Here is a 27222-nt window from a genome sequence, read left to right as displayed (position 1 = left end):
TTTAAATACCAACCAGTTCAGTTACGCATTGAAAAGAATATAAATACCCAACCCTAATACATATTTAACTTTATCCTAAAAAAAAGACTCTATATTGACTTGTCTACTTTCTTAATACTGGGCATATACATTCAACACAGTTGTGGTTATAGGATTATGTATGCTTATACTGGTATACTTTATTGAAATTAAACTCAAGTCATATTTACTTGAATTAGATTGGGTCCATAATTCCTCAGCTACCCAGTTTTAGATTATTCTATCTGCATTCCTTCCTTTAGCAGGTATTTATTAAAACCTAAGATGTGTAAAAATAATAAACTAGGCCTTGAGTATATAGTGATGAGGTAGACATAAACTGTAAGAGTACTTATAGTCTGATGTTTACAGAATAATTACTTATGTAGATGACTCGTCATATTTATTGCCATTAGACTTTTCATAATTTTACTACTGATAGGTTACTTCCAAATTCTGTGGCACAATGTAAATTCCCTATTAATAGTAAGTGATGCTATTCAGCCAATGAACTTGCTGAGATGTGTTTCTTACAATATTTATAGAAATTTTTTATTGTTTTCCTTCTGAATTGAATTACAAAGAAAGCAATTTAGGCTTAAATAATTGTTAATACTAAAATAGTTAGAATTATACTGTTAAGAGTTTACATGGGAGTCAATAATTGTTGGACATAGGGTTGCTGTGAGGATTGAATTTGTTGATGTCAACTATTATTATATATAATTTTATTGTTATAGTGTTAACTATTATCATCATCACTATATCATTTGTTTTGTAGTTGATCTTAGCTGGTGTAATAAGTCTGACTTCATTTTAATGTAGTTTTGGGTGTTTTTTTTTTTAAAGTTATATAATCTTGTAAAAATTGTGTAAAATGATGAGAAATATAAAGGAGGAAATTAAAGTTGCTTAATACATTTTAAGTTGCTTTTACATTTTAGAATGTTTGCTTTCAGAATTTTTCTGTACACTCATAGGTATTTTGGATGTCATCAGATCAGTGTGAATTTACCATTCAAGTTTCTTTTTTAACCTAAGTTTACAGCATAGGTATTCTGCCATTTGTTAAAAATGTGTCATAAGCATTTTAATTTTTCATAACCTGACCTGAAGTCTTCTTTAAACCAGTCATAGTATTGAAAGTATTGTTAAGATATCTCAATGTATTGTAGCCTGATTTTGTTTATTTGAAATTCATGCCCACACATTATGAATAGAGTTTTATTAAAGAATACTTGGACAAATTTAAAAAATTAAAAATTTAATGACATTATAAATAACTTCTGGGTATGTAATTTACTGTATCATGATTATAGTTAATTAACACTGTATTGTGTATGGAAGTTAATAATAATATATTGTTAGATGGAAGTTGCAGACAGTAGAGCTTTAAAGTTCTCAGCATAGGGGAAAACATTGTAACTGTATGGCGATGGATGTTAACTAGACTTATTTTGGTGATCATTTTGCAGTATACATATCAAATCATTTTGTTGTATTCTTTGAAACAAATGATATATGTAGTTATATCATTAAAAAAATAAAAACTGATTTTCCAGTATACCAGCTTTTAATTAAAAGATTAATAATAAAATGCTGATTAGAACAAAAGCTGAAAATAAGGATGGAGGCTTTCTTAAAATCTGGTGGATACTTCATAGTATCTTAATTTTTAAGAGAACATACGCTTGTGGGCCATATTAGTTTTACATATATATGTGTGTATTTTAAAAAATGTCATGGTAGTAGAAGTCTACTTGGATGATTTTCTTTGGCAAAATGGAGTACAATTTACTCTTCACACTTAACCAGAGATTACTGATTTAGAGAAACTCTGACTTTTTTGAGATGACCAATCTTTAATGTCAGGATATTTCCCCTTAAACTGTCTTTCTTTAATTTTTGAAGGTATAGCATAGACATGCTTTACACTTACTATTTGAGTCACACAGTGACTGTGTAAGACACATAGGGCAATAACTGTATTTTATACACGTCTCCTAAGATTTGCTGAAGTTAAATTGACTTGGGCATTGCCAAGTAGTTAATTTCTCTAATTAAAACTGAAATTCAGTCTATATTCTTCAGCCTATATTTTGTATGCTTGTTTTCCATTAAAATGCTTATGGATGAATTGAAAATTCAAGATTTACCTATTATCTGTCTTTTAAAATAAATTTTATAAAACTAAGGATCATGTGATATAGTGTACTGATACTTAATATTTTTAAAATAATGAATGAACATAGTTTTATCACTGACATTTTTTTAATAGCGCCACAAAAATCCTTGGGTCATGAGGTAAATGAGTTGACCTCAAGTCGGTTATTAAAGTTAGAGATGGAAAACCAGAGTTTGGCAAAAACTGTAGAAGAACTTCGGAGTGCTGTGGATTCTACAGAAGGCAATACTTCCAAAATTCTAAAAATTGAAAAGGAAAATCAAAGACTAAATAAAAAGGTAAACAAAAATTAATAATGAATGTAATGTTAAATACGTGTATATATAAATAAGTAGCACTGTGGTATAACATTTTTTTAGTATCTAATGAACCATCAATATTATTTTCCCAATATTATTATGTAAATTTTCAAGCATAAACAAATGTAAAGTTAGCGAATTCCTTTACTAGTTCAACTTCAACAATTATTAACCCACAACCAATCTTATTATCTCTACTCCTGTCTGTTCTTCCCAAGGCCACTAGATGATTTTGAAATGAATCCTGGACATGGTGGTTTTCACCTTAAATATCTCATTACTTAAGACCCAAAAATTAAGGAATTAGGAAAAAACAGTGACTATCACAAACATTAATTTTAAAATTAATAATTTTGTGAGCATTTTCATTTCTATTATTGCTATCATTTTTTACATTTTGTTTGAACCTAAGTCCAAATAAGATCAGTACATTCAATCAATTGATATTTCCCTTAAGTCTCTTTTAGTCTATAGTATACTCTTTTTTTGCCTAGCAGTTTCTCTGTTAAAGAAACTAGGTTGTCTAATAGACAATAATTTCCCCACGTCTAGGATTTGCTGATTGCATCCTTTTTGTGTTACTCAGTGTGTTCTTCTGTCCCCTGTATTTCTCAGCTTCAAATTGAGTGTTTGCTAAAAGTATTCATGAAGAGTGTGTACTTCAATAAGGAGACTTGTATCTGGTTGTTTCTTTTTTTGTGATGTTATCTTGGAAAATCGTGTACTTAGGTCCATTAATTTATCAGAGGCGGCCAAAATCCTGATGTTCTAATTATATTATCCCTTCTTAATTTGGTAGTTGCAGTATTTCTACAAAGAAATACTGGATTTTAAAAGCTATTCATTAAAAAAAAACCAACAAACACCAATTTTGGTTATTCTGAGCAGCAACTTATTTTAAAAAGTAGTATGAATGTCTGATTCTTTCCATTATTTGCAAGTTTCCCACAGTGAATTTATTCTCATAATTACCCTCCTGCCCAAGAAATGAATGAGTTTGTTTGTCTTAACATTATGAACTTTTGAATTTAAAAAATATTTGAAGTCTATTAGTGCACTGTCTTAGATTTTAAGATTCTTCCTGAATCGTTATGACAACATTAACACTCCTTGAGATCTTTCTTGCTTTCTGCTGTGAGAAAATATTCTGGGCTCTCTTACTAAACATTCTTGTCCCAGACTGGAAAGAGCCATTTCTCCAAAATCACCTTTCTTCCTTTGTGGAAAATAGTATTTAGAGAACATATTTAAGCGTTTTGAAACATGAATTTTTAACTAGGAAATAGTTGAACAAAAATAGTCTCTCATTGTGGGACAATTTTACCAAAAAAACTTATTTTTGCCCATCTTTTTACATACAGAAATTCACATTTAAGTAGTCATATAACAACAGTGATTTTTTTTTTTTAAAGATTTATTTATTTATTTATTTATTTATTTATTTATTTATTTATTTATTTATACAAGCGCTGGGCACAGTCAGAAGCGCGGGAGGGTGAGAGAATTCACCAGAGCCAGAGTGGGGAACAGAACAGGCAGACTGACAAAGTACACTGCTGAGGGGAGCAGCAGGCGGCAGGAGAGGTCTGCGCGCCATGTGGGACCCTCTCCTTGCAGCCGGGGATCGAACCGGCGCTGCAGAGGCTGTGGGCAGCTTCGCAACCCAGAGCTCAACCACTGCGCCACCGGGGAGGCCCAGTGATTTTTTTTTAATCAGAAACACTTCTCTAAAATTTCTTCTTGCCAAAATTTGCTTTCACATTATTTCCATTTCTTACTCACTATGAGCAATATTACATTAAACTTGTACATTTGTTCTTGTGAATTAGTTTATACTTCTCTGTGTAGTTAGCCATATCTCCTTTTTCCCTTGAGAAATTGAGTTTCTAGACTTCATTATGAAAATATCTCTAGCTTTCCATCAGTGGTTTTGAACTATTGTATGTATCAAATCACCTGTCAGGCTTGTTAAAATAGATTTCTGAACCCATGTCCAGAGTTTCTGATTTAATTGGTCTGGAGTGGAGGCTAAGAATTTTCATTTTTGAGAAGTTCCAAGGTGGTTCACCTTGCTCTCTGCCCCATGATTGAAAACCACTGCCTTAGGTATTATGAATAGTCTCCCTGTTTTCTTGCAATATCTTTACTGTTTTAAAACATTTTGACAATATCTTAATCCATTAAAGAAATAATCTTAACAAATATTTGACAGTCATCGTAGTAGCTATTTATAATTGGGAACAGTTTCCTTTTGGTTGCCATTATAATTGAATATATTATATTTCCATTTTGATATTAGTTCTGAAGTCTAATTAGTAAATTCTTAATGATTCTATAGCAATTACTTATATGAAAATGTCTTGTAAATTCAGTGTTCCATTTGACTCCCTCTGATGTAAAATGACAATGAGTAATTAAATAACATTCATATGTGTCAGTTTTATAATGGGAGAACCAGATTAGTAGCTAAGAGTTAAAAACTTTGTGAATATGCACATTAATATTAAATTTGAATTAATGGTTAATATATGTGATTTGATGCTTTTAAGATGTTACTGAATGGCTGTTTAACTTGTGTGTTTATTTTCTATTATTATCAAAATAGAAAATTTAAACTTGCTTTTTTAAGATTTAAAATTCTAAGAGTTCACTGTTGATATAATCATTTAAGGAATATTTAAACTTGAAGTAGAATATTTTATGTAGCTAGACCTTTTATTATCTGGCTTGAACATTTTATTAGAATAATGGGAAAATGAATGATTTGGAATATTTTGAACATGGATTAGCTACTTTATAACCACATGGATGAGCTACTTATAACCACATTATTATATCTTCAGAATGTATAAATTAAAATAATTTAAAACTGGATTATAAGTATATGCCCAAGTTTTATTCAGACCTTTTTTCTTGGTATTTATTCATCCCTTTTTCCTTTCCTCTTTTATTTTAAAACCAGTTCTTTTTGTTTCCTCTTTTAACTTATATCACCATTTCTTTTTTTTTTTTTGTCAGATGTTCACCAGGGGAGGCCTGAGCTTTATTTTTAAATTCATATGAATTTCATCAGTATTTGCCCTATTTCTTTAAAGAATATGTTTGAGATTTTTTTATTGGATTGTATTGAATCTGTAAATTGCTTTAGGTAGGATGGCAATTTTGATAATGTTAATCCTTCCAATCCATAAGCAGGAATGTTTTCCATTTCTTTGTGTCTTCTATTTCTTTTATCAAATTTTGTATTTTTCTTTTTTTTTTGTATGTAAGAATGTGCGTAGATTTTTATTTCATTGAAATAACATGTTTTTTTTATTTTTTTAATAATAAATTTTATTTTTATATTCCCCATACAATTGCAACCCCCCCATTCTGACCCCAATCCTCCCCTCCCGCCCCCCACCCCCCAAAAAGTGTCTCTGGATCATAGTTTTTTGTTGATTTTGATTTTCACTTTCTTGTAGTTATTTATTTTCCTGGTCCCTTATTTAAGTTTTCTAGATTCCTGCTATGACTGAGACCATCCGGTATTTTTCTTTTTCTTTCTGGCTTATTTCGCTGAGCGTGATCCCTTCCAGTGCCATCCATGTTGCTGCAAATTGCATGTGTTTATCTTTTTTGAATGCTGAGTAATATTCCATGGATATCACCATTTCTTATCTTTTCCTTCATGTTTTTATAGTCTGTTTTTCTTTCTTGTTCATTGACATTCCTTGACTGTAATTAAAATTTTATTTTACAATTCCTCTCACTCCAAGGAAATTTTCCAATAAGATTGAAATAATAATCTCCTTATAGCACACAATTTTCATATATTTAGTTGAATTTGTCTTTGCATTTAGAAGTAGTTTACCCTTAAAGATGTAGAGGATAAGATAGTTATGTCTGCAAATTTTACACAGTTGTCAAAGTTAGCATGAATTATTACTTGAATTTTAATACTAAATTATTAAGTTTTACGATTTATGTATAAAATTATTTTTATCCATTATTCATGATTATACTTTGTTTTGACATATTTCTTCATTGGAAAATATTTCATCCTATTTTTTTTTGTGATTTAATTTTCTCCAGGTTGAAATTCTGGAAAATGAGGTTATTCAAGAGAAGCAAAGTCTTCAGAATTGTCAGAATTTAAGCAAGGATCTAATGAAGGAGAAAGCTCAACTTGAAAAAACAGTTGAAACTCTGAGAGAAAATTCAGAGAGACAGGTTCATAAATATCCTATTAAATAATATATCTTAAAATTTATTAGCAAAAGTTATTTTAAAAAGTGACACTGAGGGAAATATCTCAAATTTTGTAGATTTCAAAATAACAGTGGTTTTACCTCATTTTCTTTTTTTTAAGATTTATTTTTATTTATTTACGCATATAAGAATTGGGGTGTGAGCCAGAGGTGGGGGGGGGCTGTGAGAGGATTCACCAGAGACAGAGTGGAGAGCATAACACGCGGGTCTACTGAAATGCACTGCTGAGGAGAGCAGTGGATGAGACAGGAGTGGTCTGCTGTGCCATGTGGATTAGCTCTCTTGACCAGGGATTGAACTTGTGCTGCAGTGGCTGCCAATAGCTTGATAGTGCTGAGACTTAACCCCTTGTGCCACCAGGGGAGCCCCCTATTTTACCGTGTTTTCTATCCCTTATGTTTTTGGAAAGTTTAGGATTTTTTAATTGTATTCTTAATAATTAGCCTAGTCTAAAATTTCACAGTCCCACTGTTTTCACATGTCTGTGTAATGAGGATACAGTTTCTAAAGTCTCTGAGTGGAGTTGGGAGAAACACAGCTGTACTCTAACTACACTAAAGAGTAAGAAGTGGCAGCAGCAGTTATCTTAAGACACTATTATACTTGTTTTCAACTGTTTATTGGTTATGTCAGTGTATGCTTAAAGAAACTGAGAACTGGCTAAATTAAGTCATTTGCTACCTTTAAGTTTCTTTTTATTTTTTTGAAATAAATTTTGCTGTTTTAGATTATCTTGATGAAGTCCTCAGGCCACCTGTGAATTTGCAGATTTTTATAGAACTATACAAAAAAACTCTTAGAGCTAAATATGAACTTGTCTGTACTTTTACAAGGTTCTCAAATTGTTTAATGCACCTAATTTTGAGGAAAGTATTATATTGAGTCATGCTTATAAATTTGTTTGATTAGTTCATAATTGTACCAGGGGACTTGTTATTTTGATGTTTCCAAATTTGAATTCTTTTGAAGAATACACACACACATAGTACCCATATAATATAGCAAATAGTTACTGATGTCTCACTGCAAAATTTAATGACAATAAAGACTTATATTCTCAAGGAGATATGCTGTATTCATATTCAAAACATGTAGTTATGATGATCTGAAGATCATTTTGATTATATTGAATACATCTCTCTTAATGATTCCATTAATGTTATCAACTCCCTAAAGACACATACTTTACAACATGGCAGTGAATATCAGAGTTTAAAATAGTCATATTGGTAGTTTTTTATATTTTGATTTACCTGTTAGCTTTTGGAAGGGAAACTATGTGATTTAAAAGATTTAACTCTTCATATGTTAATTTTTTTATGCTCTTTCTTTTTTTGAATTAGATTAAAATGTTGGAACAGGAAAATGAACATCTGAATCACACTGTGTCTTCCTTAAGGCAGCGGTCCCAAATAAGTGCTGAAGCAAGAGTGAAAGACATTGAAAAAGAAAATAAAATTCTCCATGAGTCTATCAAAGAAACAAGTAGCAAAATCAGCAAGATAGAATTTGAAAAAAGACAAATTAGGAAAGAATTGGAACATTATAAGGAAAAAGGAGAACGAGCAGAAGAACTTGAAAATGAGTTGCATCGTCTTGAAAAAGAAAATGAATTGTTGCAGAAAAAGATAACCAATTTAAAAATTACTTGTGAAAAAACTGATGCCTTAGAACAAGAAAATTCAGAGCTAGAAAGAGAAAATAGGAAATTAAAAAAAACATTGGATAGCTTTAAAAACCTTACTTTTCAGTTAGAATCCCTAGAAAAAGAGAATTCCCAACTTGATGAGGAAAACTTAGAACTTCGAAGAAATGTGGAATCTTTGAAGTGTGCAAGCATGAAAATGGCTCAGTTACAATTAGAAAATAAAGAACTAGAAAGTGAAAAAGAGCAACTTAAGAAGGGTTTAGAACTCATGAAAGCATCTTTTAAGAAAACAGAACGCTTAGAAGTTAGCTACCAAGGTTTAGATACGGAAAATCAAAGGTTACAGAAAGCCCTAGAAAATAGCAATAAAAAAATTCAACAGTTAGAGAGTGAACTACAAGACTTAGAGATGGAAAATCAAACATTGCAAAAAAACCTAGAAGAGTTAAAAATATCTAGCAAAAGACTAGAACAGCTGGAAAAAGAGAACAGATCATTAGAACAAGAGACTTCTCAACTGGAAAAGGATAAGAAACAACTGGAGAAGGAAAATAAGAGACTTCGACAACAAGCAGAAATAAAAGATACCACATTAGAAGAAAATAATGTGAAAATTGGAAACCTGGAAAAAGAAAACAAAACTCTATTTAGAGAGATTGGTATTTATAAAGAATCCTGTGTTCGCCTGAAAGAATTAGAGAAAGAAAATAAAGAGCTTGTAAAAAGAGCCACTATTGATATAAAAACCTTGGTTACTTTACGTGAGGTAAATATGTTCCCTAATTCAAGGGAAATATTTTTTATATTTTCAACTCAAGTTTTAAGTTTTTGTGGAACCCATCATTTGCATTATCTGTTCATAGTTTTGTTTATTTTTTAAAGATTTATTTATTTATGCATGTAAGAGCTGGGATACAGGCCAGAGAAGCAGGGGGTGAGGGGACTCACCAGAGACAGTGGGGAACAGAACAGGCAGACTGACTGAAATACACTACTGAGGGGAGCAGCGGGTAAGACAGAAGAGGTCTGCTGTGTCATGTGGGTTTCTCCCTGGCCAGTCAGGCCAGGGATCGAACTCGTGCTGCAGACTGTGAATTACTGCATAGTGCAGTGCTTAACCCCTTGCGCCACCAGGGAGGCCCTATTTATGGTTTAAAGTAGACATTTGGAATTAGAACTAAAACACTTAATTTCCTACTTTTGTTAAACTAAAACGTAGATATATGTTTTTGAGCTTATTGTAGTAATAAGGTTTTTTTTTTTAAATTTTATTTTTATATTCCCCATACAATTACAACCCCCTTATTTTGACTCCAAGCCCTCCTTTCCCCACCCCCCAACCCCCATAGAGTGTCTCTGGTTCATAGTTGTTTGTTGATTTTGATTTTCACTTTCTTATAGTTATTCTTTTTCCTGGTCCCTTATTTAAGTTTTCTAGATACCTGCTATGAGTGAGACCATATGGTATTTTTCTTTTTCTTTCTGGCTTATTTTGCCGAGCATGATCCCTTCCAGCTCCATCCATGTTGCTGCAAATTGCATGTGTTTATCTTTTTTGAATGCTGAGTAATATTCCATGGTGTATATGTACCACATCTTGATCCAGTCATCTATTTTTGGGCATTTGGGTTGATTCCAAATCTTAGCTATTGTAAATAGTGCTGCTATAAACATAGGGGTGCAGGTGCTCTTTGGAATTAATGTTTCTGTGTCCTTTGGGTAAATACCTAGGAGTAGAATTGCTGGATCTTATGGAACCTCTATGTTTAGTAGGTCCAGAAATCTCCACACAGCTCTCTATAATGGTTGGACCAGTTTGCACTCCCACCAACAGTGCAGGAGAGTTCCTTTTTCTCCACAACCTTGCCAACATTTGTTGTTGCTAGTTTTTTTAATATGTGCCATTCTCACTGGTGTAAGGTGATATCTCATTGTAGTTTTGATTTGCATTTCTCTGATTACAAGTGATGTTGAACATTTTTTCATATGCCTGTTGGTCATTTGCATTTCCTCTTTTTTTTTTTTTTTTTTTAGTAAAACTTTTATTCTAAAACACAAAAAAAGACAATATAAGGAGGAAAAAAGTTTACAGTAAGTTCCTTTAAGTACACAGTTCAAAAATCCTAAGGGAAATAGAAGAGTAAACCAAATACAGAAAGACAAGTTGGAACCTGTTGCACAAATGTAAGGGTGGTTTAACACAAGGATACCTTAATATACTTTACAACAAATACTAAAAGTCAAAAACTATGTGATATCATAAAATCAGAGCAATATATAAAATTAAGTATCATTAATAACTTTAAAAAGACTCAGAAAATGAGAAACAGATGGGAACTTCCATAATTCAATAAATATTTTCCAAATATCTGTAATATCGTAAAAGAGAAACCTCAGAAGTGTGCCCTTTAAGACAGGAACAAGGGGCACAGTCTCTGGACTCAACATTGCACACAAGCTCCTAGCTGGAGCTAGGGACAAATTATTAGAAATTAGGAGCAAAGCTGCCAGACAAAAGATTTTCTCTAATCATTTGCCTATTCAATCTCTTTCCCACTCTTGGCAGGTAATCCTATCATTTCTAAACAATGCCTATTTTATTTCTTCTTTTTATTTTATTTTTTTTAATTTAAATAATAAATTTTATTTTTATATTCCGCCATACAATTGCAAACACCCCATTCTGACCCCAATCCCTCCCCTCCCACCCCCCATCCCCCAAAAAGTGTCTCTGGTTCATAGTTTTTTGTTGATTTTGATTTTCACTTTCTTATATTCATTTTCCTGGTCCCTTATTTAAGTTTTCTAGATTCCTGCTATGAGTGAGACCATCCGGTATTTTTCTTTTTCTTTTTGGCTTATTTTGCTGAGCATGATCCCTTCCAACGCCATCCATGTTGCTGCAAATTGCATGTGTTTATCTTTTTTGAATGCTGAGTAATATTCCATGGTGTATATGTACCACATCTTCTTGATCCAGTCATCTATTTTTGGGCATTTGGGCTGTTTCCAAAGCTTAGCTATTGTAAACAGTGGTGCTATAAACATAGGGGTGCAGGTGTTCTTTGGAATTGATGTTTCTGTGTCCTTTGGGTAAATACCTAGGAGTGGAATTGCTGGATCATATGGAAGCTCTATGTTTAGTAGGTCCAGAAATCTCCACACAGCTCTCCATAGTGGTTGGATCAATTTGCACTCCCACCAACAGTGCAGGAGAGTTCCTTTTTCTCCACACCCTCGCCAACATTTGTTGTTGCTAGTTTTTTTAATATGTGCCATTCTCACTGGTGTAAGATGGTATCTCATGGTAGTTTTGATTTGCATTTCCCTGATTACAAGTGATGTTGAACATTTTTTCATATGTCTGTTGGCCATTTGCATTTCCTCTTCAGAGAAGTTTCTTTTTAGCTCTTCTGCCCATTTTTTGACTGGATTATTTTCTTTGTTGTTGCTGAGTCTCATCAGCTCTTTGCAGATTTTTGTGATCAGTCCTTTATCATAGTGTTGGGTGCAAAAATGTTCTCCCAGTTGGTGGGGTTTCTCTTTGTTTTTGTTATTGTCTCTTTTGCTGTGCAGAAGCTCTTTAATTTGATGTAGTCCCAGCTGTTTATCTTTGCCTTCACTATCACTGCTTTGGGTGATGTGTCTGTAAAGATGTCTTTGATGTGCAAATCCCGTAGTGTTTCGCCTATATTTCCTTCTGTGTATTTTATGATTTCAGGTCCTATGTCTAGTTCTTTAATCCATTTTGAGTTGATTTTTGTGTATGGTGTGAGGTAGTGGTCAAGCTTCATTCTTTTGCATGTAGCGACCCAGTTTTCCCAGCACCATTTATTGAACAAACTTTCTTTGCTCCAATGCATAGTCTTTGCTCCTTTGTCAAAGATTAGTTGCCCATAAATCTGTGGGTTTATTTCTGGATTTTCTATTCGATTCCATTGGTCTGTATGTCTGTTCTTGTTCCAATACCATGCAGTTTTGATGATTATGGCTTTGTAGTATAGTTTGAAGTCTGGGAGTGTGATGCCTCCATTTCCTTCTTTTTTTTTTTCAGTAGAGCTTTGGCTATTCGGGGTTTTTGGTGATTCCATATGAATTTCATCAATAATTGTTCTATTTCTTTGAAGAATGACATTGAAATTTTGATTGGAATAGCATTGAATCTGTATATTGCTTTTGGTAGGATGGCCATTTTAATGTTTATTCTTCCAATCCATGAGCAGGGGATGTCTTTCCATTTCTTTGTGTCTTCTTCTATTTCTTTTAACAGTGTTTTATAGTTTTCTTTGTATAGGTCCTTTACCTCTTTTGTTAGATTTATTCCCAAATATTTGATTTTTTTTTGTTTCGATAATAAAAGGGATGGTTTTTTTTGATTTCTTCTTCTTCAGATTTATTGTTTGTGTATAGGAAGGCTACTGACTTTTGCGTGTTGATTTTGTATCCTGCCACTTTACTGAATTGATTGATGAGTTGAATTAGTTTTTCTGTGGAGATTTTGGGGTTCTCTATGTATATTATCATATCATCTGCAAATAGTGATAGTTTGACTTCTTCTTTTCCTATTTGGATTCCTTGTATGTCTTTTTCTTGTCTTATTGCTCTGGCTAGGACTGCCAGTATTATATTGAAAAGCAGTGGTGAGAGTGGACATCCTTGTCTTGTTCCGGATCTTAATGGAATTGCTTTCAGCTTTTCACCATTGAGAATGATACTGGCTGTTGGCTTGTCATAGATGGCCTTTATGATGTTGAGGTATGTTCCTTGTATCCCAAGAATTTCAAGGGCTTTTATCATGAATGGGTGTTGCACTTTGTCGAAACCTTTCTCAGCACCTATTGATATTATCATATGGTTTTTATATTTCTTTTTGTTGATGTGTTGGATAACATTGATTGATTTTCGGATGTTAAACCATCCTTGTGTCCCTGGAATGAATCCAACTTGGTCGTGGTGAATTATCTTATGGATACATTGTTGGATTCTGATAGCTAAAATTTTATTGAGGATTTTTGCATCAGTGTTCATTAGGGAGATTGGCCTGTAGTTTTCCTTTTTTGTGTTGTCCTTATTCGGTTTTGGTATTAGTGTAATGTTGGCTTCATAGAACGTGTTTGGTATTGTCCCTTCCTTCTCAATTTTTTGGAAGAGTTTGTGAAGGATAGGCACTAATTCGTCTCTGAATGTTTGGTAGAATTCATTTGTAAATCCATCAGGTTCTTGGCTTTTGTTTTTGGGGAGGTTTTTGATTACCATTTCAATTTCGCTGCTTGTAATTGGTCGGTTTAGGTGTTCTATTTCTTCTTTATCTAGCTTTGGGTGATTGTAGAGTTGTAGGAATTTGTCCATCTCCTCTAGATTGTTGAACTTGTTTCCATATAACTGTTCATAGTAGTTTCTGATTATTCTTTTGATTTCTGCTGTGTCCATTGTGATTTCTCCTCTTTCATTTATGATCCTGTTTATTTGTGCTTTCTCCCTTTTTTCCTTTGTGAGCCTGGCTAGGGGTTTGTCTGTTTTATTGATTTTTTTCGAAGAACCAGCTCTTGGTTTCACTGATCGTTTGGATTGTTTTTTTCAGTTTCAATTTCATTTATTTCTGCTTTGGTTTTCGTTATTTCTTTTCTTCTACTGGTTTTGGGGTTTTTTTTGTTGTTCTTTTTCTAGATCTTTGAGCTTTGATATTAGGTTTTCTTTGAGTTCTTTCTTGTTTCTTGATGTGAGCCTCTATTGCTATGTATTTTCCTCTTATACTGCTTTTGCTGCATCCCATACATTTAGGATATTGTTGTCCTCTTTGTCATTCAATTCAAAGAATTTTTTTAATTTCTTCTTTAATTTCCTCATTAGTCCAGTGGTCTTCCAGTAGTGTGGTTTTCAATCTCCATGAGGTAGGAGATTTCCTTGCCTTCTTTTTTTTTTTTTTTTTTTTTTTTATAGAGGCATGTTTTATTTATTTATTTGTTTGTTTTTGTTTATACATGCACTGGGTACAGTCAGAAGTGCGGGAGGGTGAGAGAATTCACCAGAGCCAGAGCCAGAGCCTGGAGCAGAGCAGGCAGAAGGACCGAAGTACACTGCTGAGAGGAGCAGCGGGCGGCAGGAGAGGTCTGCGCGCCATGTGGGACCCTCCTCCGGTGGCCGGGGAGCAGCTGGGGATCGAAGCGGCGCCTCCGAGGCCGCGGGCAGCTTCGCAACCCAGCGCTCAACCGCTGCGCCACCGGGGAGGCCCCCTTGCCTTCTTTTTATGGTTTATTTCTAGTTTGATGTCTTCATGGTCAGAAAAGATGGTTGGTATGATTTCAGTCTTTGTGTATCTGTTGATGTTTGTCTTGGGTCCCAGTATGTGATCTATCCTGGAGAATGATCCGTGTGTGCTTGAGAAAAAAAGTGTACTCAGATTTTTGGGGGGTTTAGTGTTCTATAGTGTTCTATAGATGTCTGTTAAGCCCAGGCTCGGACTGCTGTCCAGAAGGGGCCTGGTGTGGGCAAACTTCCCAGCTCACTCTAGCTCCTCAGGGAGACTTCTGCTGGTTTCAAGCAGTCTTTATTGAAGAAAGGTCCCTGTTCTAAAAAGGCAATGCAGGTACGCACTCCCCTGCACGCCCCGTCTGCTGGGGCGTTGGGTGCCTGCTCCCCCTCTGGGTTGGGACTGCTGGCCAGAAGGGGCCTGACCTGGTCGAACTTCCCTGCTCACCTCTGGCTCCTCCAGGAGCCTTCTGCTGGTTTCAAAAAGTCTTTATTGAAGAAAGGTCCCTATTCTAAAATGGCGATTCGGAGACAGGCACAGTCTCCAGCAAGCTGGATCTGCCCTGTCCATTGGTGCCCACACCCCCTCTGGGCTTGGACTGCTGGTCAGAAGGGGCCTGGCTTGGTCAAAATTCCCAGCTCACCTCTGACTCCTCTGGGAACCTTCTGCCGGTTTCAAGCAGTCTTTACTGAAGAAAGGTCCCTATTCTAAAATGGCGATTCAGAGATAGGCACACTCTTCTGTGTGCCTGGTCTGCCCAGGCCCTGGGTGCCCACTCCTCCTCTGGGCTCAGAGTGCTGGCCAAACTAGGCCTGGCCTGGGCGAACTTCCCAGCTTACCTCTGGCTCCTCTGGGAGCCTTTTGCTGGTTTCAAGCAGTCTTTACTGAAGAAAGGTCCCTATTCTATGGGGTGTTGGTGATTTTTTTCTGGTCACTAGGTGGCGCCTGAGATCTCTCCTAGTGCCCTTAGGGAGCTGTTTTTTTTTTTACCCGGTGGGACGGGGGACAGAGTGGGACTGGTGGGGAAAGCCTCAGTGGCTTTGGGGTGCTGTGTCTGCCTTGTGCCCCACCGTTGTGGGGATCCCACGCCCCGAATTTCGTGCCCTGGATCTCAGTTCCAAAGCCCTCAGGTCCAGGACGCAGGCTGTAGCCCAGGTCAGTGTCCGCAGAAATGGCGCCTTTTGCACCCAGCTCCCCTGTCCGGGTGCCTGGTTTCTGATTACTCACTGAGGGACATTCACCTCAGTGAGGGCCCCCGCGTGTTTTCCCACAAGCTTTGGTCACAGGCGCGGGGACCTGGGCAGCTGCAATCCACGTATCCTTTTCAAGCGTGCTGCTTTTCCACACAAGCTTACGGGCTGGCCTGGGGCTGTTTGTAGGTCTCTGGGAGTCTGTTTTTCTCTAATGGCGCCTGGAGCCGTTCGCTCACCTCCGTGGTGAATTCTGCAGCGTTCTCCACAGCTCCAGTTCACTGGTGTAGTGGCTGAAATAGTTCCTTTCCACTCACAGTCCCGCTTGATGCGTAGTTCTTGTTGGTTGTTTTAGTGTTTTTTTTTTTTCCTCCTTTCTGTTGGTCGGAGAGTGCCGACTTTGTGCGTGGGGGAGGGTAACAGGGTTCTGAGCTTTCCTCCCTTCTAGTCCTCTTTTATGGCAACTTTCTTCTTCGGGTAGTTTGCTGGAGTCACCCGTTTATCTTCCGTGTCCCAGTTCTCACTGCGACCTGCTGCTTTTCCTCCATATTAACTTTTTTTTTTTTTATAGTAATAAGTTTTATTATGAAATGAAGTAAACAGTAAATATAAAAAATGTCTTCACTGTAGGAAATACAAATGGAGGATGTTGGTGATTTCAAAATAAGTGCTTCCAGAAAAATATCAATTTTTTGATGATGTGCTACTTCTCATGCCAACTGACAATTTCTTTTTTTTTTTTTTTTAATTAATAAATTTTATTTTTATATTCTCCATACAATTGCAATCCCCCCATTCTGACCCCAATCCCTCCCCTCCCGCCCCCCACCCCCAAAAAGTGTCTCTGGTTCATAGTTTTTGTTGATTTTGATTTTCACTTTCTTATAGTTATTCATTTTCCTGGTCCCTTATTTAAGTTTTCTAGATTCCTGCTATGAGTGAGACCACCCGGTATTTTTTCTTTTTCTTTTTGGCTTATTTCACTGAGCATGATCCCTTCCAGCGTCATCCATGTTGCTGCAAATTGCATGTGTTTATCTTTTTTGAATGCTGAGTAATATTCCATGGTCATATTAACTTTTTTTTAACGGGAGATCTTACAGCGTTTCCTCGCCGCCATGTTGATCTACCTCCTGTAGTAATAAGGTTTTCATGTATTGATAGCGTCCATTATTACATTATAATTTTATGCTTTCATTTCAAAATAACATTAAGTAATTTGTTCAAAACATTGAATGCTTAATAGAATGTCTGATAACTAATATTTAATGCTAACTACATGCCTGGTGTAGGGACTTTATCAGTTGTATTTAAGTATATTTATATAATTTTTGTGATCAATCCTGTGTAGGTACTATCTCCATTAGTTTAGACAACTCTGAGTTTTAGAGACATTTAGTAAGTTACGCATAATCACATAGGCAATAAATGAAGAGATCGATTGGTGAATTTAAATAAAATTTTGTTGATGTACATACAATTTTAATGTACTATATGTATTTTGGGAGTAACACACCTACGTATGTTATAAACCTCATCTCATATGCCACCATAGTGCTAGTGTCATTCTCATTACCAGGTCAGCTCTCTACCATTCCCTTTCACCCACTTCCCCACCCAAAGAGTTGTTTTTGATGTGATTTGTTAATTTATTGTTTTGTTATATATAATGTAAAACAATTTGATAATTGTCTTTCACTTTGGCTTCTTTGGCTTAGTTGCATCATCACATCAAATTCTCTCCATGTTGTCATGAAGATTTTCTTTTTTTCTTTTTTTAAAGATTTATTTATTTATACAAGCACTGGGTACAATCAGAAGCGCGGGAGGGTGAGAGAATTCACCAGAGTCAGAGTGGGGAACAGAACAGGCAGACGGACGAAATACACTGCTGAGGGGAGCAGAGGGCACGGCAGGAGAGGTCTGTCTCTCCGTGTGGGACCCTCACTGGTGGCTGGGGATGGAACTGGCACTGCAGAGGCTGCGGGCAGCTTCGCAGCCCAGTGCTCAACTGCTGTGCTACCACAGGAGGCCCAGTCATGAAGATTTTCATCCGTTTTAATAACCGAATTGGGTTCCACTGAGTATATATACACTTTCCCAATTATCTATTGATGACCATATAGGTTATTTCATGTCTTAGCCTGTTATGAACATAGGGGTCTATAAAATTTTTTTGGATGAGTGCTTTCATATTACTCAGATAAATACCTATTTGTGTGTTTTAAGGTATTCCCGTTTTTAGTTTTTTATAGAATTTTCATATTGTTCTCCAGAGGGGTTGTACCAATTTAGATTCCCACCAACAGTGAATGAGAGTTCCTTCTTCACCATTCCCTCACCAACAGTTTCCAGTTTTTTTAATATAGATCATTCTCATATGTGTTAGTTGATATCTTGTTACAGTTTTGGTCAAATTTAGGTCTTTCAGACTCCAAAAATCCAGTGCATTTTTACTTCTAAACCAGATGCAATTCAGGACAAACTTAAAGGTCAATACTGAACAACTTGGAGTTGCTGAATAGTTGTGTTGGGAAGGGTTTAATTTATAAAAGTAGATTGACAATAGGTACATCTCAGAAAATGATGGCATGCCTGGCTTTTTTTTTTTTTGCTGCTCTACACTATGTGATAATGCTATATGTAATCCTTTACTTTCAATGTAAAGGTTTCTTTGTATTGTGACAGAAAGTAATATTTGGAGTCTGAATTTCTGCTAAAGAAGCATAGAGAGAGGAGCCATTATTAGCCGTTCAAATTTTTTTCCTGTTGTTCTACAGTCTTAGACATAAACAACAGGTTCCTTGTACCTGAACATCTAGAATGTCTTCTAGTTCTTAAGATCAATATTGTAGAGCTTTTCCACTGGGAGCTTTTCCGCTGGGAGGGACACTTGGAACAGCAAAAAGGTGTATCCAACATATAGTCACAGGAAGAGATAGGCACCAAAGTTCTAGCTCATTATTATACAGTTAGTGGATATATGTTTTTCCCTACAGTTTTCAGATCTAAATTTGTGCATTCATAAGTGAAGTTTCTCCTTTTAATTTTTAACATTAAAATTAAGAAATATTAGCAAAAAAAAAAGGCAGGAAAGCAATTTTGTTTGAGGAAGGCTATAACTTTGTTGCTTAACCACTTTCTAATGATGCAGGGAAAGTTCAACATTTCTGTCTTTTCTGCTTCAAATTATTATTCCTAGATGGTGATATAAACCTTGGCAGCATTTCTTAGGTGTTTATATTCTTGTCACTTAATGTATGTTTTGCATTCCTTTTAAAATAAGGATTTAGTGAGTGAAAAATTGAAGACTCAACAAATGAATAATGATCTAGAAAAATTAACGCATGAGCTTGAGAAGATAGGATTAAATAAAGAGCGACTCTTACATGATGAGCAAAGTACTGATGACAGGTAAGTATTAAATTTATTACACAATTACGCATACAAGCAAAAAAGTAGAGTAAACCATCTAGCGGCCCTAACTAACCTTGTTAAATGGATGGGCCCTTTCTGCTATTTGGCATCTTTTCCCAAACCTTCATTCATAAAATTAGTTAACGTTAATTGAGTTCGTATTTGCTGATCATTAAACATCAATGAAATAACAGTGCTTCAGCTGAGCTTTGAAGCATGAGAAAAATTTGCAAGGTAGAAACAATGAAGAAAGGCATTCCATAAAAGCACAAAGTTATACTGAACAATTCATAAGCAGACATTGAAGGTAGATTAGAAGAGGCAAACTTGGAGGCACAGAGACTAGTTAGGAAGCTGTTAGAATAGTGTCGGCAAGACATGATATGCATGTTTTCATAATGAAAGCATTAGACATGGAAATAAGGGAATATACTGAACTAAAACTTTCAGGAAATGGAATTGAAGCACTTAAAAATTATGATTGTGTCTGTGGGATCAGGAAGTCATTTAAGCCACTAAAACAGTTATTTCTAGGCCAGTAAGTTAGCCTTAATACCACAAAGAAAATAAAAGCTCATAAACACAAATTCCTTTAACATTCCTTGCCCTCCGTTTTGGAATTTGTGTATATCTGCATCTCCAGACAGATGGGGTCCTCTAATTTCAGATGTGTCCCTAATTTCTTCATTAGTCTAACCTTTCCAGTTTTTCAGTTGATTTCATTTTCCTTCTGAACTTCTTTGAAGATATCAATTAAGGTATTTATTCTTGCCATCAATTTAATGTATAAATTTATTCTATATCCTTGCTTACTCTACATATTGTATCATAAACCAAAATCTGACAATTTAATAAGCTCATGTACTCCGTCTTTCTATAGATTCTGTTCTTATAAAACTAAAACTAATATTTTAAGACTTCTATGGCCCAGATGCCCTTTTTGAGCATTATTTTTTGCTTTTGACAAACTTGGCTAAAATCTAGGGCTCAGTTTATTATGTGATTTTTGTTGCTTCATAACCTGTAATTATTTAAATGAGGGCGTAGAGCCTTAAGAGTAGCATTATTTCTCTCTTTAATAAAGATTTTTGTAAAACCTATTTATGGCATCATCATCTATAGTCATAAGTTATCTTTAAAAATAATTTTCTAGTTTCCAGTGATCAACTATATTATTTTTATGCTTGGATCTTAGGTACAAACTTTTGGAGTCAAAATTAGAATCTACTCTAAAGAAGTCCCTTGAGATAAAAGAAGAAAAAATTGCTGCTTTAGAAGCTAGATTAGAAGAATCCACAAATTATAATCAGCAGTTGCGCCAAGAACTTAAAACAGTAAGTGCTTTCCTTAGAATTTTATTTTATTAATTTTTTTATTTCTTTTTCTTAAATATGAGAGTATTCTCAAACAGGTCTTTGTCATATAGAATATAATAACAAATTACGGTGTAATTTACTCAAAACTATTTTATGTGTGTATGTCTCTGAAGCTGTTAGGGATACATCAGAATTAAGGGAGTGAGGTGGGACCTCCCTGGTGGCACAATAGGCTGAGCGCAGTGCTGTGAAGCTGTCTGCAGCCTCTGCGGCACAGGTTCGATTCCCAGCTGGCCAGGGAGATACCCATGTGGCATGACAGACTCTCCTGTCCCACCCACTGCTCCCCTCAGCAGTTTTTTGGGTCATGTGCCTTTTCTGCTCCCTGCTCTGTCTCTGATGAATTCTCTCACTCTCCCGTGCCTCTGGCCTGTACCCCAGTTCTTGTATAAATACATAAATTTTTTTTTAAAGATTTATTTATTTATACAAGCACTGGGTACAGTCAGAAGTGCGGGAGGGTGAGAGAATTCACCAGAGCAGGGAGCAGAACAGGCAGACGGACGAAATACACTGCTGAGGGGAGCAGCGGGCAGCAGGAGAGGTCTGCGCGCCATATGGGACCCTTGCCCGGCGGCCGGGGATCGAACCAGCACTGCAGAGGCTGTGGGCAGCTTCGCAAGCCAGCGCTCAACCGCTGCACCACGGGGGAGGCCCAATACATAAATCTTAAAAAAAAAAGGGAGTGAGGTGGCAAAAAGGTAGACTTACTTCATTGAGAAAAGTTCTCAATGTGACACTGACACTTTCTCAGTTGAGAATTCAGGTAGGTGTAAGGATAGCAAGTTGAGGAAAATTGCATGTATGGTGTTGAGAAAGCACCTAATCTCATAAATTTGAAGTCTTTTTTTTTAAAGAGTTTTTTTTTTTTAAGATTTATTTATACAAGCACTGGGTACAGTCAGAAGTGCAGGAGGGTAAGAGAATACACTAGAGCCAGAGTGGGGAATAGAACAGCCAGACTGACGAAATACACTGCTGAGGGGAGCAGTGGGCGCAGCAGGAGAGGTCTGTTGCGCCATGTGGGACCCTTGCCGGTGGCCGGGGATCGAACCTGCACTGCAGAGGCTGCGGGCAGCTTTGCAGCCCAGTGCTCAACCACTGCACCACCAGGGGAGGCCCAAAAATTTGAAGTCTTTTCTAGATTTGCTTTCTTGTGATAGTTGTATTATTGTTCAGCAAAGTAAGCAAGGCAGCTGTCTATTTTCTCTACATGAGTGAATTGAAACTGAAGCAGTTTCCTTATTTTGTAGATATAATATATGGTACAGTCAGTTTGCAGGGCTACCAGAAGTGGTCTTACAGACAATTAAAACATTCACACTGACAAGATTACGTTAAGAACCATTCAGTTTAAGGGCTACAAGGGGTTAAGATGCAACATATGAAGCTGCCTGCAGCCACTGCAGAATGAGTTCGATCCCCTGCCAGGGAGCTAACGCACATGGCGTAGCAGACCTCTCCTAACTGGCCCTCTGCTCCCCTCAACAGTGTATTTCAGTCAGTCTGCCTTTTCTGTTCCCCACTCTGTCTCTGGTGAATCCTCTTAGCATCTGCACCTCTGGCCTGTACCCCAGTTCTTGTATGCATAAATAAATAAATATTTGGGGAAAAAAAAACCATTCAGTTTAAAACAGTATAGAAAATACAAGTATCTTGCAGGGTACTGTCAGGTGTTCCTCTTCACATACTTGCCTTAGAGTCATTTTCCCAGTGGATGATAGTTTAGATACAAAAAGGTGATATTCACATTGGATTTCTGTAGGATCTACCCTGACTTTGAGACTTCAGACTCCACAACAGTAACGATCTCTTAAATTCCAGAGGCATAGATTTAATATTTCTGCAGTTGATAATACCAATTTTTTTTTAAATAGAGGCATGTTTTATTTATTTATTTTATTTGTTTGTTTTGTTTATACATGCACTGGGTACAGTCAGAAGCGCGGGAGGGTGAGAGAATTCACCAGAGCCAGAGCGGGGAGCAGAGCAGGCAGAAGGACCGAAGTACACTGCTGAGGGGAGCAGTGGGCGGCAGGAGAGGTCTGTGCGCCATGTGGGACCCTCCTCCGGTGGCCGGGGAGCAGCCGGGGATCGAACCGGCTCCGCAGAGGCCAGAAGCTGGGCAGCTTCACAACCCAGCGCTCAACCGCTGCGCCACCGGGGAGGCCCGATAATACCAATTTTTAGAGTCGCTGTGCTCAGAGAAATTCAAAGATAATGACTTCCTGTTAGGTATTTATAGTTTTCTCATGCCAAATAAAATGTACCTATCAGGAGTCATCTTTCCTTTGAGTAATCTTGCCTAGTAAATAAAACATTCTATTTTTATCAGGTTTAGAGAGAAACAACTCCTTAAAATGAGTTTCTTATATAGAAAGGGTCAACATTACCATGAAATATATATTATGAAAAAAGAAAATTCGAGAGCTTTGCTTAGTTAATATAAATAAATAATCCAAAAAACAGACTTGATGTATCTCCTGAAATTTTTTTGTCATATTAAGCAGTATTAGTAGGTTGCAAATAAATTCAATTTCATGAAGATAAATAGAAAATCATGGGCCTCCCCAGTGGCGCAGCGGTTGAGCGCTGGGTTGCGAAGCTGCCCGCGGCCTCTGCGGCGCCGGTTCGATCCCCGGCTGCTCCCCGGCCACCAGAGGAGGGTCCCACATGGCGCGCAGACTTCTCCTGCCGCCCGCTGCTCCTCTCAGCAGTGTACTTCGGTCCTTCTGCCTGCTCTGCTCCCCGCTCTGGCTCTGGTGAATTCTCTCACCCTCCCGTGCTTCTGACTGTACCCAGTGCATGTATAAACAAAAAAACAAACAAACAAACAAATAAATAAATAAAAACATGCCTCTATTAAAAAAAAATAATAAAAATAAATAGAAAATCATGTAGATTTGGATATGGGTTGATATATAATGTGTGCTTCAAGTCTAAAATGTAAGATTTAAAATTTTGTTACTGTCTTCCACTTACAGCCATTTTGACATAATGCTGTTGGGCTAGTTTCTTGCCATATACATGTATTCAACTGGAATTACACTGTTAATGTTAAACATTATATCTGAAGAGGCATGTCACTTGAAAATATAGGTAGTAGAAGCTAATATGAATAGTGTTAAGTTCTAAAGTAATCACTGAAATAGCATGACAATGAGATATAGCTAATATGCCTGCAAGGGAGACAAATATAATCATAAAAAATAAATCCAAAAGAGATAGAAAAGTGGTGGTGGGAATGAAGTATAAATTGATAGACTGGACAAATAAAAGACAAATAGGGGCCTCCCCGGTGGTACAGTGGGTTGAGTGTAGAGCTGTGAAGCTGTCCGCAGCCTCTGCAATGCCAGTTCAATTTGCAGCCAGCCAGGGATATTCCCACATGGTGTGGCAGACCTCTCCTGTCTTGCCTGCTGCTACCCTCAGCAGTGCTTTCGGTCATTCTGCCTGTTTGGCTCCCCACTCTGTCTCTGGTGAATTCTCTCACCCTCTCACCCTCCCGCGCCTCTGGCCTGTACCCCAGTGCTTGTATAAATAAATAAATCTTAAAAAAAAAAAAGATAAATAGATGGCAGTTTGTTTTTTTAAAAGATTTATTTTATTTATTTATGCATACAAGAGCTGGGGTGTAGACCAGAGGTATGGGGGGTGAGAGGATTCACGAGAGACAGAGTGGGGAGCAGAACAGGAGGATCTACTGAAATACACTGCTGAGGGGAGCAGTGGGCGAGACAGCAGAAGTCTGCTGTGCCATGTGAGTTAGCTCCCTGCCTGGGGATTGAAATTGTACTGCGGTGGCTGCCAATATCTTCATAGTGCTGAGACTTAACCCCTTGAGCCACTAGGGAGGCCCAGGATGACAGCTTTAAAGCAAATCATATGAATAATCACATAAAATATAAAATGTTTAAACACCCCAGTTATAAGGCAGAGATTAATACAGATTTAGATAAAAAGTCACGGTCCGAATATATGCTACCTCTAAGAAAATTCAATGAAAAATGACACCATTCTGATGCTAATCAAAATAATGCTGGATTGGCTGTATTAATATCCACAAAGTTGATTTTAGAGCAATGATTATTACCAGGGCTAAGAAGTTCATTTTACAATGATAAAGGGATCATTCAAGTAGAAACAAGTAGCAGTACTGAATTTTTGTTCACTTAATAACAGAGCTTCAAAATACATGCCACAGAAATTGATAGAATTGCATGAAGCAATAGATAAACTTACAATTAAGAAATACCAATTTCTTAATTAGTAAAGCAAGTAAGAAAGCAACACTAAAGATACAGTTTTGATAACACCACCAGCCAACAACAGGAAAACATTTGCTTTTCAAATGCTTACCAGGAAATTAATAAAATCACAAAAATCAATAGATAAATTAAGTAAAATGAAAAAAATGATAAAATTTGGAAAAAATTGATAAAATCCATATATCTAGACGGGTTGCATTAAAAAAAAAAAGATAAAACTCAAATTATTAATACCAGGGATGAGTGTGAGGATACATCCCTCAAGACATTTAAAATAATAATAAGGAAGTATGTATTTTGTTATGCCAAAAAAATGATTTATATGAAATGGGTAAGTTCCACAACTGAAACAAATTACTAAAATTGACACAAGAAGAAACAGAAATCTGAGTAACTTTATATATTTTAAAGAAATTGAATTCATAGTTAAGTCCTCCTTACAAGAAAATTCGAGACCCTTGTGACTTCATGGTAAATTCTGTAATATACTTAAAACAAAAGTATTTAATTTGACACAGCTCCTTTATTTTTTCCATATAAAGTGGTTTTTTAAAAATATTTTAGTTGAATGTAATTATTGATTTACTATTCATTTACAGAACCATATATTTTGGTAGTATGGCTGAATACCTAGATATGTCTGTGTTTTATGTCCTCACCACCAAAGTCCTAGTGACATAACACTACCATATTGATGCCCTCTACCCACTGAGTCTCCATCCTTTCCCTTCTCTAGTAATCACGATATTTTTTCAGAGTGTAAGAGTTAGTTTGACACAAACTTTTTAGAAAACAGAAAATCATTTTTCACTTTCCAAATTAATTTTATTGTGTAAGCCCAAACCCAAAGACATTTAAAAAATTACAGACTAAAATTCCAATAAACATTGGCTTAAATCACTAACAAAATATTAACACATAAAATTCAGCAATATATAAAAGGGATAATACTTCATGATCAGGCTGGTTATTTTTCTCAGAAATGCAAGATGGGTTATACATTTGAAAATTTATTAATGTAGTCAAACACATTAAAAGATTGAAAGAATAAAGAAGAAAATATAAATATGTCAATTGCTATACAATACTCACCACATTCAAAATTAAAAATCAGCTAACTGGATATATTAAGGAACTTTATTGACCAGATAAAGAGCTTTTGTGGACAGTGTACAGCAAAAATCATCCTTAATGGTGAAAGGCTGATCACTTCTACCCTTTGAAGGAACAAAGCAGAAATGTTATTCTCATTGGGTTGGTGGTTCTAACCAGTGTAACCAAAAGAAAAAAATGCATACTGATTTGAAAAAAAGTAGGATCTCTTATTCATCTATGATATAATTATATTAATAGAAAATGCAGTGGAATTCATAGAAAAATTTCTAAAGCTAAAGTGAACTTAAATCTAATAGGATTAAAGATTGAATATCTATTTCTCTACAGTTGGAATACCTTATTTCTATAAATTTCTATAAATACCTATTTCTGTACAGTTGGAAAATAAATGTTTAAAATAAAAAAAAAATAACAAAATAACATGAAATACTTAGGTATGAATTTAAGGAAATATGCAAGAATTCTGTACTAGAAACATGTAAGAATGTTGTAGTAAATGGAGCGAAATACCATTTTAATGTTTAGATGCTCAATGTTAAGATGCAGATCTTCCCAATTGACCTACAAATTGTACCTAATCCTAATCAAAATTCCAACAAGTTTTAAATACACACACACTTCTGTATATAAAACAAGCTGATGCTAATATGACTGTGAAGATACTGATCAGATGCTGTTGAAAATTTGTAGCAGCTAGAACTATTATACTTCTCTTGCAGAGGATATATAAGCTGTTATAACTAATTTAGAAAACAGTGTGGTAGTTTCTCATAGTGTTAAACATACACCTAGCCTTTGACATGACCATTCTACTTCTGTTAAGGAAAAGAAAAAAACAAAAATAGAGTAATTCTTATTTTTTTTTTTTTTTGGTGGGACCCTCGCCGGCGGCCAGGGAACAAACCGGCGCTGCAGAGGCTGCGGGCAGCCTCGCAGCCCAGCGTTCAACCGCTGCACCACCAGGGGAGGGCCCCCCCAAAAAAAATAGAGTAATTCTTGCAATTACTTTTTTCATACTAATAATAAAACCTGGAAACAACCTAGTGAGCACCACTTGGTAATTAAATATGCAGTTTTTGGTATATCTATATAATAGAAAATTATTAAGCACTGTAAATAACAAAATTAATGCACTCAACAGCATGGCTGAGGCTTAGAAATATACTCAGGAAATAACCATACACACATACACGATAACATACAA

General features: G+C 35.9%; 1 protein-coding gene across 1 annotated transcript in view; it reads left to right on the top strand.

Moving 5' to 3' along the window:
- CCDC88A (coiled-coil domain containing 88A) overlaps positions 1-27222 on the top strand; it is a 154918-nt gene that overhangs the window by 76690 nt on the left and 51006 nt on the right. Inside the window, exons 13-17 of the mRNA XM_054687742.1 lie at positions 2297-2481; positions 6577-6714; positions 8097-9167; positions 19128-19255; positions 20454-20592. Coding sequence (XP_054543717.1) covers positions 2297-2481; positions 6577-6714; positions 8097-9167; positions 19128-19255; positions 20454-20592 — 1661 coding nt within the window. The remainder of the gene's footprint in view (positions 1-2296; positions 2482-6576; positions 6715-8096; positions 9168-19127; positions 19256-20453; positions 20593-27222) is intronic.

Source organism: Talpa occidentalis, unplaced genomic scaffold, assembly GCF_014898055.3.
Source record: "Talpa occidentalis isolate TD23 unplaced genomic scaffold, MPIMG_talOcc4v2.1 talOcc4.5, whole genome shotgun sequence".
Taxonomy (NCBI): domain Eukaryota; kingdom Metazoa; phylum Chordata; class Mammalia; order Eulipotyphla; family Talpidae; genus Talpa; species Talpa occidentalis.
This window is presented reverse-complemented; position numbering and strand designations above follow the sequence as displayed.